The 18,019-nt window shown below is 48.4% G+C and overlaps 1 protein-coding gene across 9 annotated transcripts in view; it reads left to right on the top strand.

Moving 5' to 3' along the window:
- The window catches only part of ATP8B2 (ATPase phospholipid transporting 8B2), an 88,403-nt gene that overhangs the window by 52,412 nt on the left and 17,972 nt on the right, over positions 1 to 18,019 (top strand). For 8 of the 9 annotated variants that reach the window (XM_084824713.1, XM_084824707.1, XM_084824712.1 and 5 more), the window contains 5 exons: positions 4,332 to 4,540; positions 7,185 to 7,228; positions 11,967 to 12,132; positions 14,133 to 14,321; positions 16,828 to 16,943. In XM_084824713.1, the coding sequence (XP_084680839.1) occupies positions 4,332 to 4,540; positions 7,185 to 7,228; positions 11,967 to 12,132; positions 14,133 to 14,321; positions 16,828 to 16,943 (724 nt within the window). The remainder of the gene's footprint in view (positions 1 to 4,331; positions 4,541 to 7,184; positions 7,229 to 11,966; positions 12,133 to 14,132; positions 14,322 to 16,827; positions 16,944 to 18,019) is intronic. The other variant, XM_084824708.1, reaches the window with a different exon arrangement.

Genomic DNA, 18,019 nt, shown 5'->3' with positions numbered 1-18,019 from the left:
CCCCACTCTCTCCTGACCATGTCCCATCCGTCCCCATAAAGTACCCTGACTTTCCACCGCCACCATTTTTGGTTTTACTTAATTTTCTCCCTCTCTTTTTGCCTGCAGCCCTTATCTCCTGTTCTCTCTCTGCGTGTGTCCTTTAAAAAAAAATCTCTTTTCTTTTGACTTTCTCCAGCATGAATTTCTCTCTCACTCTTAGTCCCCAGGTAAGAGCATGTCCCTCAACCCTGTTTCAGCTGCTTAACCTCCTCCCTGCTAACTTCCAACTTGGCCTGGGCCCCTGTGGTGGGGCTGGGACATCCAGCCAGGGCATCCCTGCAGCGCCACAGGACAACCCCCCGGCCACCCTTCCTCTGGTGAGGAGCATTGGAGCCTGTGGCCAGGAGATTCCCCAATCTCGCTTCATTTGTTTGCTTATGTTTTATATCCTCCTCTATCCCATGAGCTCAGAGTTGGGATGTACAGATTTTGTTAAATCTGTTCCCTCTGTGTTTTGCTGATTGCCAGGCATCTTTCGTTCCATCGTCTGTTCATTCACAGAATTGGATTTTTTTTTTTACCAGAATTTTGTTCTGCTTGTGCTAATTCGCATTAGCGCTAATTCACATTAGCACTAATGTGCATTAGCGTAAGTGCCCACATGTGCAAATGCATATTACTGCTAATGTGCATTAGCGAATTAGCATGAATCCCACTCCCTCAAGTGAAAAACCAGTCTCCAGGTCCATGGTGACTTGGGGGAAAAAGCCCGTCTGCTGTAATCTGCGAGACCAGTTCATAGAAATCTGAACTCCTTTGAATCTGTTGTGGATTTGTCTGACATCTCTAGCTTAGAGCAGCTTTACATCAGTTTTTCCTAAAACATCACTATGGAGACAGACAGAGTCATACTTAGACGTGGTTTGCACATAATGCTAACCCATGGTATGGGTTGTTGAATTCTGGGTTGCCGTGATGTGCGATCACAGCCGTGCTAACAAATTGTGAATTGTTAACTGCAGACAACCCAGAAGGAGAACTCATGGTTTGTTGTTGGGTTGTGAACTCTGGGTTGTTTAAACCATGAGTTGTTACTTGTGAACCCAGAACTGTGGGTTGTTCATGGGTTGTTTCTCCAGGCTACAGAGTCAGTGTGCAAGAGACATAACACCCCCTCTCCCCGGTGCTCTACATGCCAGTGCTGCAGTGCTGGAAAGGCATTTGGGATACAGGGAGGGAGTGGGGAAAAGGGGAGGAAAACAAGCAATCCAGGGATTGCGAAAACAAACCACGGTTTGTTTGATCATCTGCCAGACAAACCCTGGGTTAATCATGGGTTAAATAAACCATGGGTTAGTGTTATGTGCGATCCAGGTCTTAGACTTAGGGACGGTTCACACGACATGACAGCCCATGACAGCTAAACAATCCATGGGCTGACAACCCATAAGCAGCTCCTTCTTAGGTCGTTTACCATGTCGTCCAAACCTGAAGCTAAACACCCTAGCAGTTAACCATGGTTTGTTGTTGGGTTAACCACTGGGTTGTTTACCCCTAAACAACCCAGCGCTCTGGCTTCAGGCAACACGCTAGGCAACCTACGAAGGAGCCGCTCGTGGGTCACGAATTAAAAGCGCCCGCTCATCCTCGACCGCACATGGGTTGTTTAGCCCATGGGCTGTTGTGTTGTATGAACCAGGTCTTAGTCATACTTAGACCCATTGAAATCAAAGGGACTTAAGCTAGTCCTATTGATTTCAGTGGGTCTACTCTAAGTATGACTAAGTCTAGACCCAACGCCTTGTCCTCAAGGGCCTTGCTGGTTTACCAGGGAGGGGCTGTAGCTCCGTGGCAGAGCCCCTGCTTGGCCTGCAGAAGGTCGCAGGTTCGATCCCCAGCATCGCCAGGTTGGGCTGAAAAAACTCCTGTCTGAAACCCTGGGGAACCATGGCTGCTGGTTGGTATCGACCGTACTGGGCTGGATGGACCCAGGGTCTGACTCAGTAGAAGGCGGCTTCCGATGCTTCCGTGTACCACATTTCGAAGTAAATACAGTAACGCATTACCATTTAAAGAGCCACCCCCTCCCCCTGGTAAGACTATATGAAGTAAATGAAAAGACCCGCAGGAGATCTAGCCTCTTGCACCTGACATTCGTGTGGGGTGCTTAGAATCAAGAGAGGGAACCTTGAAGGCCATCTAGACAAACTCCCCAGTCGATACAGGGAGTGTGCTATCACAGCATCCCTGATGAGTGAGGTTTCGTAGCTGTTTGGGCAGGCAAAGGACGGTGAGCCGACTCACCTGGCTTTCTAACCCCCACCCTCTTTTGTGGGGGTTAGCTGAGGGCCTAACGGGTTTGGAATGGTGAGGGATGGGATTTGGGGGCTCTGTTCCCAGGCACACCTGGTTGGCGCTATCACTGCAGCTCACCATGGCTTATTTAAGCCACAGTAGGTTGTAGCATGTGCAGGTGACCATCTTGAATATTCAACCCCTGGCAGGGGGTTGCCATGGTTCATCCTGTTGCCAGGGGTGGTCCGAGGATTAAGTGACCCTCAACCCTGGAAGACACAACTGAATATTCAGAATGGCCGCCCACATGCGCCACAACCCACTGTGGCTTACATAAGCCATGATGGGTGGTGGGAGTTGTGCGAACCGGGCCTGACTGTGTGCGCATTTTCCTGGAGATCTCTTAGGACAAATGGATTAATCCTTCAACTGCCTGGCCTTGCTTGTGTTTGGGCTATTGTTCAAATGAGACAGGGACCTCACCCCCGCCTTTCCATCCCGTGCTTGCAAGTGGTCAGCACCGGAGCCATTGCAAATGAAGAGCCACAGGGCAGCTCCATTGTTCCAAGTCGATTTTAGCTGGAAGGGGTAAAGTGTGAGCTTGGTTTTTATCAGCGGTGGACAGGCATAATATTTCCTTATTTGTTGTAAAGTGCTCACATCCTGCTTTTCTTTACAAAGTGAACAATCAAAGCAGCCAAAACAAAACATGTAAATACAGGTAACTTTTTTTTATGACAGCTAAATGGAGCAAGGAGCTTCTTTGTTCAGCAACAGTCTATTTTTTGAGTACCAGCGGCTGGATGAGGCAAACAATAGGTCAGGTGGGCAACTTGTGGCCCCCCAGATGTTGTTGGATGGCAACTCCCATCAGCTCATCTAGGGATATATGAATTTTGCCAGGTGACTTTGGTTCCTTTGGCAGAATCGGATTTTTCTCCATTTTCCAAACTTTCATTTGCGTTGGAAAGTGCCCACTTGAGCAGATGTGCACCTGCATAAATGCACAAATCTCCCCGAAATGTTAGGTTTCGTGGTTTAGGCTATGGGGGGAAAATGCACATTTTCAGTACATTAAAAAAAAATATTTCACATTTTTCATATTTTGGTACAACTAAATTTGCCTCCAGTTCCAGAAAATAAAAACCTGGTCCACAAGTCCGTGACATTCGTAACATAAAAAGCTAGTATGCTGCAAAGTCCGCAGGTGGGATTCTTAGATTTCCAAACTCATTTGAATCCATGGCAGATTTCTCCAACAACCCTAGCCAGCAGAGCCATGAGGTGATGGAGGACCATCTCCCTCCAACATCTGGAAGGCCACAACTGGCGCATCCCTACAGTAGTGGAAAGTTGGTGCCCTGCTTGGGGTGGCTGCTGCCAGACAGTGTGAATGCTTGGGGTTAGATCAGTAAGGGCACCTTTTATGCACTCCTGGCTGTAAATCTGAGGTTTCCAGAAGCTTCCCCTAGGGCCATGGTGCACGTGGGATTTACAGTGAGTCTCTCTAGACCAGCCTTCCCTGACCGGGCACCTTCCAAGTGTGTTGGACTTTGAAACTCTGGCCCTTGCCTTTGCGAGCTGAGCTGTGGGTTTTTCCTGAAATCCAGGAATTTTGGAGGTGGGGTTCCCTTGTAAATAGAACATTGCGCAAATTGCAGCTGCAATGTGCACACATTCTGGCTGTAATTTGCGCAAAATAAGCAAATTATGCAAATTACAGGCATAACTTGCATACCTTGCGCAACTTTCTAGTTATGAGGGACCCGAACTCCCCACTCCCCCGATGCAGATCAAGTCGGACCAGATTGTGGGGAAGCGAACTGGAGTCTGGGGGGCTGAACTGAAGAAAGCTTGGTAAATTCCACCCCCCTGATGGATTCCTCTGACATCCCTAGTTGGACTACAATTCCATTCACTCCCGGCTGATCACAGCCATGCTAGTTGGGGATTATGAGCGCTGTAGTCAGCAAATCTGGGGGCGCCTGGTTGGGGAGAAGGCTGCTCCCAGTCTCAGTTCTGACCCCCCACTCTCCCGCTCCACTTCCTCGCAGCGTGGAGGTGATCCGTCTCGGGCACAGCTACTTCATCAACTGGGACAAGAAGATGTACTGCGGGAAGCGGTGCACGCCGGCCGAGGCACGGACTACCACTCTGAACGAGGAGCTGGGGCAGGTGGAATACATCTTCTCGGACAAGACGGGCACCCTCACCCAGAACATCATGGTCTTCAGCAAGTGCTCGGTGAACGGGCACAGCTACGGTAAGGATGGTCGGCCCCCAAGAGGACCCTGTCTCTGAGTACCGGATGCAAGGGAGGGCTGATTCTGCTCTGGTGAGGCAGGGAACTGTGTTCCCTCCAGGGGCCAGTTCCTGCCCCCCCCCCCCAGGACAGGACATCAGGGGTGGGCTCCCACACCCCTCTCATCATTTGGTCTCTGTCTGCAGCTCTTTGGTTGGAGAGCCGGCCTTGCTCGTGCTTTGCCTTCCCTGGGGGATGAAAATAAAACTGCCAATATCATACTGCCCTTACAGAAATCTATGGTGCGACCACATTTGGAATGCTGTGTTCAGTTCTGGTCGCCACACCTCAAAAAAGATATTGTGGAGTTGGAGGAAGTGCAGAAAAGGGCAATTAAAATGACCAAGGGATGGAGCAGCTCCCCTAGGTGGGAAGGTTACAGCAGCTGGGATTGTTTAGCTTGGAAAGAAAGCGAGGAAGGGGACACATGATGGAGGTGCAGAAATAATGCCTGGTGTGGAGAACGTGGGTAGGGAGACATTTCTCTTCCTCCCTCATAATTCTCGAACCCAGTGGGGCCATCCCGTGAAGCAGATTGGTGGGAGATCCGGGATGGATCAAAGGGAGGTCTTCCTCACACAGCGCACAGTTAAACTATGGAATTCGCTACCATGAGACGTAGTGATGGCCACCGATTTGGCTGGCTTTAAAAGGGGGTTAGACAAATTCCTGGAGGAGAAAGCTCTCAATGGCTACTAGTCCTGATGGCCCTATGCCACCTCCAGTTTATGTACACCAGTTGCTGGGGAACATGGGCAGGAGGACTCCTGTCCTGCTTGTGGGCTTCCCGCGGGCAGCTGGTTGGCCACTGTGTGAACAGAATGCTGGGCTAGATAGACCTCGGCCTGATCCAGCAGGGCTCTTCCTAAGTTCTTAAGAGAAGCAGGTGTGAAGCTCAGACTGGAGATAACAAGGCGGTTCCTCTCCTTGCCTCTTCCCTGAATCCCCAGTAGCTTCCGGGCCAGTGTGTGTGTGTGTGTGCAGGAATTGAGGAGGGGAATGGGCAGGACCCATGGAAGAAGCCTTAGCCTCCACGAGCCGGATGGGGCTGGAGATTCCCCATCCCTGTGCTGTGGGAGGGGAGCGCAACGTAACCTACCTGCCTGGCAAGCAGCCTCCAGGACCTGATGCTCTTGGTAGATTGGGTCCGCCGTGCCAGGGTAGATGCTCTCCCTCCGCCCCAGAACCTACCACTGCTGGAGCCAAGTACCAGTCTTTTCCTTGCGGTCTGTTGCTATCTCCAACACTGCTGCCTTTTATCACGAGCATATACAGACCCATAGCTGGAAATGTTGCAGTGCGAGGGCAGTGGTGGTCCTAGGCAGCCAGGGCAACAGCAGCTGGCGCCCCAGGTGAACCATGCATTCGGTGCCCCAAACCCCAAGGACAGATCTAGGCTGAGGTTTTTGGTGAACTGGGGAATATTTTGCCCCTATTTTCCATTGAATGTTTTAAAAGTGTATTTATTTAAGCAGTCATAATTATTCGGGTTTTCTGTCTGTCCGTCCAACCAATGTTTCTGACATCAGATAAACTAGAGAGACGGAATTTTCATTGTTATTTGTATTTTTTTCCTTGAATTTGGTGCCCCACTGAACTTGGGGCCCTAGGCAACTGCCTAGCTCACCTATATGGATGGGCCACCCCTGCAAGAAGGGACCTAAGTGTGTGCGGGTGGGGGGGGGGAATCATTGCAGAACTGTCCAAACATACATACTGGTCGGCTGGTATGTTTAAAATTACTTCTGAGCATGAAATATTAATAAAATGCCATTTAATTTAATCACACATAAAAACAAGGGCTTGGGGCTTACAAGACAGTTGTAAGGAATTTTGCACAGTACTGTATGTGAAATACTTTAAAAACACTGCAAAATGGCTAAGTACTAGTATCGGTATCATCGCTCCCTCTAATAGCAAACTTGAGCAGTGACTGTAGATAGCGGGGAATCAGCAAGAGGGGATGGCACTTACCTGTCCCAAAACAGAGGAGAGAATATTCTCAGGTATCTGGAGAAACTTTGTGTTATGCCTAACATGTTTCAGGAAGGACTTTCCTTTCTCAGGAGCTACTTATCTTTCTCCAGATATATTGCACAAAATCTTTCCAATGCTTCTTCTGTCTTAAAATCGCTCCCTCTAATAGCGGACTTGAGCGGTGAGTGCCGATAGCTGTGTAGGCAAAACAGGGCCACTCAGAAATGAGGGAAAGGACATGGTGTACTTGGGCAGGGGTGGGGACCCCAACGTTTGCAGAAGTACAATTCGTAAAGATCCTAAAGTCCAAAATAACCCAGCCCCAAATAATCACAGAATGTTGCATGTCCCCTGGAAAAGAAATCCAAGGTGAGGAGTGGGGTGTCTTGCTTGGAGGGGAATGTCTGGCATTTTGGACCATTTAGTTGCAGTTTCCAGTTTTTAACAATGATGACAATAATGATAGTGCTGCTGATGATAATTTGAATCTTGGCCCACAGCCTTGCGATATTCTGAGTCAAGGTGATGCATAGACAATGCCTCTACTTGCCTCCCATGTTTTATGCCTCCCATGTTTTAATTCATTCTCTCTCTCTCCCCCTCTCCCTGCCCCCCGCCCCCCTTGTAGGTGATGTTTTGGATGTCCTGGGTTACAAGGCCGAGCTTGGAGAGGTAGGAACCATGGGGGAAATTTCAGCAATGGGGTGGATTGGCAGTAAGGAACAGGTAAGGGGGATTTCTAAGGCCAGCTGCAGCATGTAGTGATGGCTGCCAACTTGGATGGCTTTAGAAGGGGATTCCACCGAGTCATGGAGGAGAAGGCTATCAGCGGCTACTAGTCTTGATGGCTATGCATTACCTGCACTGTTAATATCTGCCTCTGCCGTTGCACTCATGTCCTGCTTTGGGGCTTCCCATTGGGGCATCTGATCAGCTACTGTGCGAACAGAACGCTGCACCAGCATTCAGCATGGCTCTTCTTGTGACACCTTAAAGATTAATGAAATCATTCTAGCGTAAGCTTTCGTGGTCTGTAGTCCACTTCATTAGATGCGTGTGGCATCTAATGGAGAGTTAGCTGTGTTGGTCTATTGCAGTGAAAATGACAAGGAGTCTTATGACACCTTAAAGGCTAGCAGACATATTCTGGCATAAGCTTTCATGGATTGTAGCTCATGGAGTATTATGCAGAGATTCAGGTTTATATACGGTACATGTGGTGGTGGGTGGTGGGCGGGGAGAATTGTAGACAGTGAGGTCAGAAGGAAATTAAATGCAGAAAATACTGATAATGACAATCACATCATTTACAATGCAGTTGTTCACAGTGCAGTTGTTGCTGGTAACACAGACATCTGGGCACTAGGATGTTGTTGTTGTTCAGTCGTTCAGTCGTGTCCGACTTTTCGTGACCCCATGGACCATAGCACGCCAGGCCTTCCTGTCCTGCGCTCTCTCCCGGAGCGTGCTCAAGTCCATATTCATGGCATCGGTGATGCTATCTAGCCATCTCAACCTCTGCCGTCCCTTCTCCTTTTGCCTTCAATCTTTCCCAGCATCAGGGTCTTTTCCAGAGAGTTTTCTCTTTGCATTAGGTGGCCAAAATATTTGAGCTTCAGCTTCAGTATCTATCCTTCCAATGAGCAGTCAGGGTTGATTTCCTTTAGGATGGACTGATCTGATTTGAGCTCCTTGCAGTCCAGGGCACTCGTAAGAGTCTTCTCCAGCACCACAGTTCGAAAGCATCAATTCTTTGGCACTCAGCCTTCCTTATAGTCCAGCTCTCACAGCCATACATTACTACTGGGAAAACCATAGCTTTGATTAGATGGACCTTTGTCGGCAAGGTGATGTCTCTGCTTTTGACTATGCTGTCTAGGTTTGCCATAGCTTTCCTCCCAAGGAGCAAGCGTCTTTTAATTTCATGGCTACAGTTACCATCTGCAGTGATCTTGGAGCCCAAGAAAGTAAAATCTGTCACTGCTTCCATTTCTTCCCCTTCTATATGCCAGGAAGTGATGGGGCCAGATGCCATGATCTTCGTTTTTTTAATGTTGGTTTTCAAACCAGCTTTTGCACTCTCCTCTTTCACCCTCAACAAGAGGCTCTTTAGATTCTGCCATTAGGGTGGCATCGTCTGCATATCGGAGGTTGTTGATAATTCTCCCAGCAATCTTAATTCCGACCTCTGATTCATCCAACCTGGCGTTTCTCATGATGTACTCTGCATATAAGTTAAATAAGCAGGGTGACAATATGCAGCCTTGTCGTACTCCTTTCCCAATTTTGAACCACTCGGTTGTTCCGTGTCTGGTTCTTACTGTTGCTTCTTGACCCTCGTACAGGTTTCTCAGGAGACAGGTAAGGTGGTCTGGTACTCCCATCACTTTAAGAATTTGCTACAGTTTGTTGTGATCCACATAATCAAAGGCTTTAGCGTAGTCAATGAAGCAGAAATAGACGTTTTTCTGGAATTCTCTTGCTTTCTCCATGATCCAGCGAATGTTGGCGATTTGATCTCTAGTTCCTCTGCCTCTTCGAAACCCAGCTTGTACTTCCGGTAGTTCTTGGTTCGCATACTGCTGAAGCCTAGCTTGTAGGATTTTGAGCATCACCTTGCTGGCATGTGAAATGAGCACAATTGTGCGGTAGTTTGAACACTCTTTGGCGTTGCCCTCCTTTGGAATTGGAATGTAAACTGACCTTTTCCAGTCTTGCAGCCACTGTTGAGTGTTCGAAATTTGTTGGCATATTGAGTGCAGCACTTTAACAGCATCGTCTTTTAGGATTTTAAATAGCTCAGCTGGAAGACTGTCATCTCCGCTAGCTTTGTTGTTAGTAATGCTTCCTAAGGCCCACTTGACTTCACTCTCGAGGATGTCCGGCTCAAGTTCAGTGACCGCACTATCATGGCTATCAGGGACATTAAGATCTTTCCTGTAAAGTTCTTCTGTGTATTCTTTCCACCTCTTCTTAATCTCATCTGCTTCTGTTAGGTCCCTGCCTTCTTTGTCCTTTATCATGCCCATCTTTGCACAAAACGTTCCCTTGAGATCTCCGATTTTCTTGAAGAGATCTCTAGTCTTTCCCATTCTGTTGTTTTCCTCGATTTCTTTGCATTGTTCATTTAAGAAGGCCTTCTTGTCTCTCCTTGCTATTCTCTGGAACACTGCATTCAGTTGGATATATCTTCCCCTTTCTCCCTTGCTTTTCACTTCCCTTCTTTCCTCAGCTACTTGTAAAGCCTCCTCAGACAGACACTGTTCTTTCTTAAATTTCTTTTTCTTTGGGATAGATTGTGTTGCTGCCTCCTGAACAATGTTACGGATCTCCGTCCATAGTTCCTCAGGCACTCTGTCTATCAGGTCTAATCCCTGAAATCTATTCCTCACCTACACTGTATATTCATAAGGGATATGATTTACGTCATACCTGAATGGTTTAGTGGTTTTCCCTACATTCTTCAATTTCAGCCGAAATTTTGCAATAAGAAGCTCATGATCTGAGCCACAGTCAGCTCCAGGTCTTGTTTTTACTGACTGTATAGAGCTTCTCCATCTTTGGCTGCAAAGGACATAATCAATCTGATGTCGATATTGACCATCTGGTGATGTCCATGTGTAGAGTCGTCTCTTGTGCTGTTGGAAAAGAGTGTTTGCTATGATCAGCATGTTCTCTTGGCAAAACTCTATTAGCTTTTGTCCTGCTTCATTTTGTACACCAAGGCCATGCCTGCCTGTTATCCCGGTGATTTCTTGACTTCCTACTTTAGCATTCCAATCCCCTATGATGAAGAGGACATCTTTTTTTGGTGTTAGTTCTAGAAGGTGTTGTAGGTCTTCATAGAACCGATCAACCTCAGCTTCTTCGGCATCAGTGGTTGGGGCATAGACTTGAATTACGGTGATGTTGAATGCCTTTAATGTCCTTCCAACCTCACTGTTTACAATGATTCCCCCCGACCCACCCTGTATGTCCAGTAAATAAACCTGCAACTCTCCATAACACTCCACGCATCTGATGAAGTGGGCTCTGGTCCACAAAAGCTTATGCCAGAATAAACGTGCCAATCTTTAAGGTGCCACAAGACTTTTGTCCATTTCTAGGCCCCATTGAAAGTGCTGGTATTAATTTACAAAGCCCTAAATGGCTTGGGACCAGGTTACCGGAAGAACCGTGTCATATGTACCTGCCCAGACCCTAAAATCATCTTCAGAGGATCTTCTTCACGCTCTCTTGCCAAAGGAGGTGAGCCAGGTGGCTACTGAAGTGAGGGCCTTTTCAGCAGTGGCACCCTAGTTGCGGAATGAGCTTCCCAGAGGGGCTGTCCTGGGCTGCCTACATTCTGGTCTTCTTGGCTCCAGGTGAAGACTTTTTTTATCCTCCCAGACTTTGTAGTTCTTCAGTTTTTATTGTTTTCATTCTGTTCCTGTGTTTTTAGGTCTTTGGGCTTCTGCTGGCTTTGTTTTTCCCTTTTTTCCTTTGGAATTATACTGCAGTGTTAAACTTTAAAATAAGTTTTATACTGTGTTGTTGGGTTGTATGGTTTTAACTGTTGTGAACCTCCCAGACATCTTTGGCTATTGGGCGCCATAGAAATATAATAAATAAAATCCTCAAACCTGTCTAGTCCAGCTCTGCAAAGTTCCTTGAACCGGATTACCTCCCCATAGTTTACGTAGAGGCCTTTTCTATGCTGTCTGTTGGCCTGTGCTGACCTAAGTCAGGCTGAACTTTGCTGATGTCTCTGGTTTATTATTTAATTAATTTTTTGTTGTGAAATGTAAAACAGTAAAGAGGATTAGAAAGAAAAAGTTACATAGATTGGAATATATCCATTTCAGTACATGTATATGAAGTGTGTGTGTGTATTAACATACAGCTTTCTAAAAATTGTACATAAACTTCAAGAAAAGGAGACCAAATATCCATATAAGTATCCATTCGCAAGTGATGTCTATATACCTCCTGCTCAAACGTTGAAAGTGTTGTTAGGTCCTCAATCCGTTGCATTCTAGAAGGTGAGGATTTATCCTTCCAATGTCGTAATATCAGTCTTACAGCTGTGAAAAGGGTGCAGAGAATCCGTTTGCACTGACCGTGCGTTAACTTCCAGGTAGCAGGTAGATAATTTCAGAAGACGTGTACATCAGCAAATATTAAAGCATGTTGCAATACAAGGTTTATTCTTATAATAGCCTCCTGCCCAAAAGAGCCAATGATTGGGCATTGCCAAAACATGCGGTTAAAAGAAGTGTTAGCTGTGTGTTACACCTCCAGTAATTAGCTGACTTAAACAAACCCTCATGAAAGAGACGTTGTGGTGTCCAGTAGACACGGAACAAGAGTTTTTGCTGAATAAGATGTCACTGGTTTGTTGTGACCCTTTCCTGTCCGTCTCCCTCTCCAGAAGACAGAACCGGTGGACTTCTCTTTCAACCCCCTGGCCGACCCCATGTTCACATTCTGGGACACGGACCTGTTGGAAGCGGTCAAGCTCGGCGACCCCCACGTGCATGAGTTCTTCCGCCTCCTCTCCCTCTGTCACACGGTCATGTCTGAGGAGAAGAGCCCAGGTGGGAATCAGGGGGCCTTGAAATGGGGTGGGGCTGGTCAAAGGTTGTGGGAGAGGAGGAGGATCTTTGAGTGAATTTTCTGCCCTCCCCCTCCAAATTGTGGGGTGCAATTTGCGTGACTTATGGCAATTTTGGCAGCAGTTTGTATACTTTATGGAAATTGTGGCCATGATTTGAGCAGGTCACACAAACCGCAACCAAAAATTGCATAAATCACCCGATTTGTGTCCCAGAATTTGTGCACATTTCTATTTACATAATTTTTTTAAAACCCAGAAAAATCCGCAAACTGGCCCGACTCGATGCAAATCGAGTCAGGCCGGGTCGCAGGCAAATGAGCCAAAGTCCAGGGGGGCCGAGCTGATGAAAACGTAGTAAGCTCAACCCCCTGGATGGATTCCTCCGACATCCTTAGCCGCTTCCAGTGGTGTAGTGGTCCATTTGGAAGTGTGGGTGCGCATTGTGACAGCCCACCTAGCCACGCCCCCAAGGAGAATAAAAAAATGAAGGCAGCCACGTTGATCCACATCAGCAAGCCTGTTCTAGGCTTCATCTCCACCAGGAGCAAGGCTTTTTTGTTAAGCGAATGGGTTTAATCGCGCATTCAAGACCATTTCTTGGGCCAGCCCCAAAATACTTTGCATTGCAACAGAGAACAATAGATCATTGCTGGGAAAATTCATTTCCCCCCAGCTGCTGTGAGGACTGCAGCAAAGCTCAGAGGAAACAAGGAAGTTTAAGCAGGGTGGCCGGTGATGTTGGCGTCCCCCCTAACCAAGGTGTGCCGGCGCTGTGTCCCTGAGAGCCCCAGCTCTACCACGCCACTAGCTTCTTCTCTGTTTTACCCCTGCCTTCCCTTCCTCTCTGTTGTCTCCCTGTGTTGAATTTTTAGATTGTAAGCTCCATGGGGCAGGGACCTGACCTCTTGAGCTTGGTGAAATGCCAGGTATACTGGTGGCATTCTATAAATAAATAAATTTAGTAAAAGAGGAAAAGTAGTTTTATAATTATAATAATAATTATAATAAAATTTCCAATGGCAAGTGCCCCATTTGGTGAACCAAAAGTCGCTGTTCAAAGTAGGATGTTTTGAATGGCACAGGGGGTGAAATTTCCCCTTTGGTGTAGGAGCGGGGAGCCTGTTTCTGAAACCTGTTTCTGAAACAGAGCCTGTCTGTGTTTCTGCATGTATATGGTAATGCAATAGGCAGAGATAGCGTTAAAACACCCCTCTCTGCCCCTGTTTCACTGCTCCACATTCCTCCCCTGCCCCTAGGTGCCGTTTCAATCTTGCAGACACACATACTTGGACTCCCCATGTGGAAAGTCAGCAGTGACCTGTTTGGCACGACGCGGCATGGCTCGCCATTGGTTCGTTAACCCACAACGAGCCATAGCGCGCAGCAGTACCACTTTGCCTATCCAAGCCCCACACAGGGTTGTTGTGTCATGCGAACCTGGCCGGGGGGGGGGTGTTATGTGAGGGTTAAACAACCCTCGCATAACCCATGGTCTGTTCTAGGGTGTTCTGCATTGGATATGCATCTCACTGTGGGTTAAATAACAAAATGGTAAATAGCGAAATGGTGGCTGCAGCCTTACCGTGGGTTAAATAACCCACGGTGTGCTGTCGTGTCATGTAATCTGGCCCATTATGTTTGTATGATTCTGCAGAGGGAAAGCAGGAAAAGAGTTATGCACTCACTCCCCTGGAACTGCTTCTCTGCTCCAAATTCCCCCTTTCCCAAAGTTACTCTTATTTAATAAATAAATGAACCATCTGTGCTGGAGCTCCATTAAATACATTGCTCTGTTACCGTGACATGAGCCTTAGTTTGCGCTGGCGGGATTAGCCTGTCGCGCCACTGTTCCTAGCGGAGAAATAGAAGGGGGGGCATGGCGGGGAGAGGATGAGGAATGATGGTTCCAGTTCTCAGGCCTGAATTTCCGCTTTCCTTTCTCTCTTCTCCCCCGTGCTTCCCCCTCTTTGATCCGAACAGGGGAGCTGTATTACAAAGCCCAGTCCCCCGACGAGGGAGCCCTGGTGACCGCTGCCCGCAACTTTGGCTTTGTGTTCCGCGGGCGCACCCCCAAGACCATCACAGTGCAGGAGCTGGGGCGGCCCATCACCTACCATCTTCTCGCCATCTTGGACTTCAACAACGTCCGAAAGCGCATGTCGGTCATTGGTGAGAAAGTGTGGGAGGGGGGCATGATAGCAGGCAGGGGGATGGGACTTGAGAGACAGAGGACCAAGGCACCAGATGCAGAAGCCATCTTAGCAGGGGACCATAGCTTAGTGGTTTCCATGCAGGCGGGCCTGGATTCAATCCGTGGCTTCTCCAGTTAAAAGTATTTGGGAGCAGGGAATGGAAAAAATCCTCCTTTGATTGGGACCCTGGAAAGCCATCGTTGGTCAGTGTAGAACCGGCCCAGAGGACAAATCTAGTTCCCAGTCCTCCCCTGGGCCCACCCCTTTTCCTCCAACCACTGATCGTTGGGTGGTTTCCCGGCTTCTGTGCAATTTCTTTCCCCCAAAAAAGGTTGAAATGCCTCTCCTAAGGCTTAGTTCCTGGCAGGAAGAACTTCAGGCTCAGATACACTGGGCTTTTTGGCCCACCCTTTTTGCCTTCAGCCACACCCACTACCGGAATGCTGCCCCGAGAGCTTCTCCGGAATGGAACTCTGCCCCTCGGGCTGAAGGAGGCTCTGCAGTGCTAGAGCAGACGGTACTGATCGAAACGCACTCGTCATCTGATGTGTGTGAGGCAGCTTCCTATGTTTCTGTGTTCAGAATGTATAACCCAAGCACAGAGCAGGGGCTGGATAGCTGCTCGATGGAGCACATGCCCTGGGCCCTGACGAAGTGGCGAGGGGGCAGGTTGCGGTCTACAACTGATGGATAAGATGAGGAAAGGGAGCGGGGATCAAGTTTGCACGTTGTTGTATTTATTGATGGATGATGGATACTTCTGTGCTGTTTTTGACCACATGGTGGCTCTCAAGATCAAATCAAGAATAATTAGTCACAAGTGGAACCTGCAACAAAATGTTACATTGCAGAGTGCTTCTGATCAGGATGCCAGCCAACTAGGGATGTCAGAGAATTTCGCCACGGATCTCGGTGAGGCCAAATGCCAGTGCATTTGGCCCCCCGAAATCCGTGGCAGAACGAAGCCCCCCCCCACCCCGCGAAAGGCGCGCGAAACAGGACACCTACCTACTGCCGTTCGCACTGACTTGCGAATGGTGGCCGCAGCCGCCATTCGCTTCATCACTATAGCCGTGATAGGCTACGTAAATATTTACGTAGCCTATCACGGCTAACGCAGGGACACCATTTGCATCCCTGCAGAAGCCGTGATAGGCTGCGTAAGTATTTACGTAGCCTATCACGGCAAAAAAAAAGGGAATGCAAATGGCGGCGGCTATGGCGGCCGCCATTTGCGTTCCCTTTTTTTTTTGGCCGTGATAGCCTACATAAATATTTACATAGGCTATTGTGGCCAAAGAGAGGGGCGCAAATGGCGTAGTGGCTGCCATTTGCGTTCCTTTTTTTTTTTTTGCCGTAATAGTCTATGTAAATATTTACATAACCTATCACAGTAAAAAAAAGGGAACGCAAATGGCGGCCTCAGTAGCTGCCGCCATTTGCGTTCACTGTCGTTGTTTTTTTGCTGAGGTAGGCTATGTAAATATTTATGTAGCCTGTCACAGCAAAATACAGGGACGCAAATGGCAGCGGCTACAGCCGCTGCCATTTGCGTCCCTGCAGGCTGCCCAGCGGCTGGATGTCGGGCTGCAGGCGGCCCCAGCCAGCGGCTCCGCGGAATCTCTGTGGAGCCGGCCGGAGAGAATTTCGGGGGGAGGGACGGAGCGCCTCCCCCCCACCGCGAATGTCACCCTTCGAAAAGGTAAGTGACTTTCGTACATCCCTACAGTCAACTAGCTGTGTCCTCTTCCAGAGTACTGCATTCCATTTGTTCTTCTTCCCCTGGTTTTCCGTTCCCCCTGCTCACAACAGTCAGTCAACATTACTTAGCCAGTGAGCACTCTCAGCCCTTGTTAGGCTGTTTTGGGATCCCTCCCGTTTTTCAGTATTTTGCAAGTCTTGAGGCTCCCTAGACCCTGTTCTTAAAGTGGCAGAGTTCTTATAATGGCCAGCTGGGGTGGGAGAGGAGGAGCCAGAGGCAGTTGTTGTCTCAGCAGAGCTAATGGAATGGACTGCTTCCTTTCTCAACCTCCCTCTGCTGTAGCCTGATGAAATGGCTACTGCCAGGTGACAGTTCAGCGTGAGCCAAAGGCAGCTGCTGTCTCAGCAGAGCCACTGAAGTGGCTCTGCTTCCCCTCATGTCCTCCCTCTGCTCTGACCCTCTTGTAATTGCCCCCTGATTCTCATCCTCTCCACGCAATCTAAGAGCCAGGATGGTGTAGTGGTTAGAGTGCCAGACTAGAACTGGAGAGATGGGGGTCCAAATTCCAGCTTGGCCACACATCTCACTGGGTGACCTTGGGCCACTCCTGTTCTCTCAGCCTAACCTACCTTACAGGGTTGTTGTTTTGAAAGAAAAATAAAATGGAGGGGAGAACCATGTAAGATGCTTAAGTTCCTTGGAAGAAAGGTGAGCTATAAAGAAATCTCGTTCTCTCCCACTTGAACTTGGGTGTTTTTCACCTTTCCTCCCCACCCCCAAGTCCGGAACCATGAAGGGCAGATCCGCCTTTACTGCAAAGGAGCGGACACCATTTTGCTGGAGAGGCTTCACCCAGGAAACCAGGAGCTGTATAACATAACCACCGACCACCTGAATGTGAGTGGGGTAGGGGGGCTGCTGGCTCTTTGCTGATAATTGCTTAGCACTGTGGGAGGGAGGGAGAACATATGATTTCCTGCTAAGCAAAGAAGTACATTCAGCACCCATCAGCCCCAGCCAGCATGGCCAGGGATCAGGAATAGTGGGAGTTGTAATCCAAAATATCTGGAGGGCAGAATCACTGGGAATCTGGCCATGTGGGGTGAAGCCCACGGTGGGTCCCAGGGGATCTGATGTGGCCCCACCAACACACCAAAATTGCCCACTCCCAGGGCCTCCTGAAACTGGAGCCGGCCCAACATTGCAGGGTTGTTAAGATAAAGTGGGGTGAGGTCGAGAAGAGAGCCACGCCCACCACTTTGAGCCCCTTGAAGGGAAGGTGGGCTATATCAACCATTTGCATTTAAAGTAAATATAAGCTAAATGGACGAGTGCGTGCCTGCTCTGCTTCACTTTGAACTTGGAAACTTTTTGCGACAAGGACCGGGGGCTTTTTTGCAGGAGAAGTGGCCGTTTTCCTCTTCTTGTTTTTCTTTTGGGTTCCTAATTTTTCCTGCATTGCTTGCACCGCTGGTTTGAAAACCAGCTGAGGTGACACGAGTCCAGGGAACAAACCCCCCAAGAAGATAAGTGGTTGCCCCAAGGGAACATGAGGCCCGGAAGGTGAAATGCATCACAGACAAGAATGGAACAAAGTTTGTTTTTAAGCCAAATGCAAATTTGGAACAGCCCATTTTCCTTCAATAGAGGCTGTGTGTTGTAGCTAGAGCAGGGACAGGAAGCCATTTTTGGCCCAGAGCACAAATTGCCCCCTTCTCCGGACCAATCCAGTGGGCCAGATGATGTTAGGGGCTGTTCAGCTCTGCACTGCAACATCTGGGCCAGATGATGTTAGGGGCTGTTCAGCTCTGCATTGCAACATTGCTCTCATACAAATCTATGGTGCGGCCATGCTTTGAATACTGTGTACAGTTCTTGTCACTGCATCTGAAAAAAGATATTGTAGAGTTGGAAGAAGTGCAGAAAAGCCGAACTAAAATGATCAAGGGGCTGGAGCATCTCCCCTAGGCGGG

Source organism: Heloderma suspectum, chromosome 17 (genome assembly GCF_057233095.1).
Source record: "Heloderma suspectum isolate Gila_16-S chromosome 17, 16-S_ref, whole genome shotgun sequence".
Classification (NCBI taxonomy): Eukaryota; Metazoa; Chordata; class Lepidosauria; order Squamata; family Helodermatidae; genus Heloderma; species Heloderma suspectum.
Note: the sequence above shows the minus strand (reverse complement) of the source record. Positions and strands in the feature narration are given on the sequence as shown.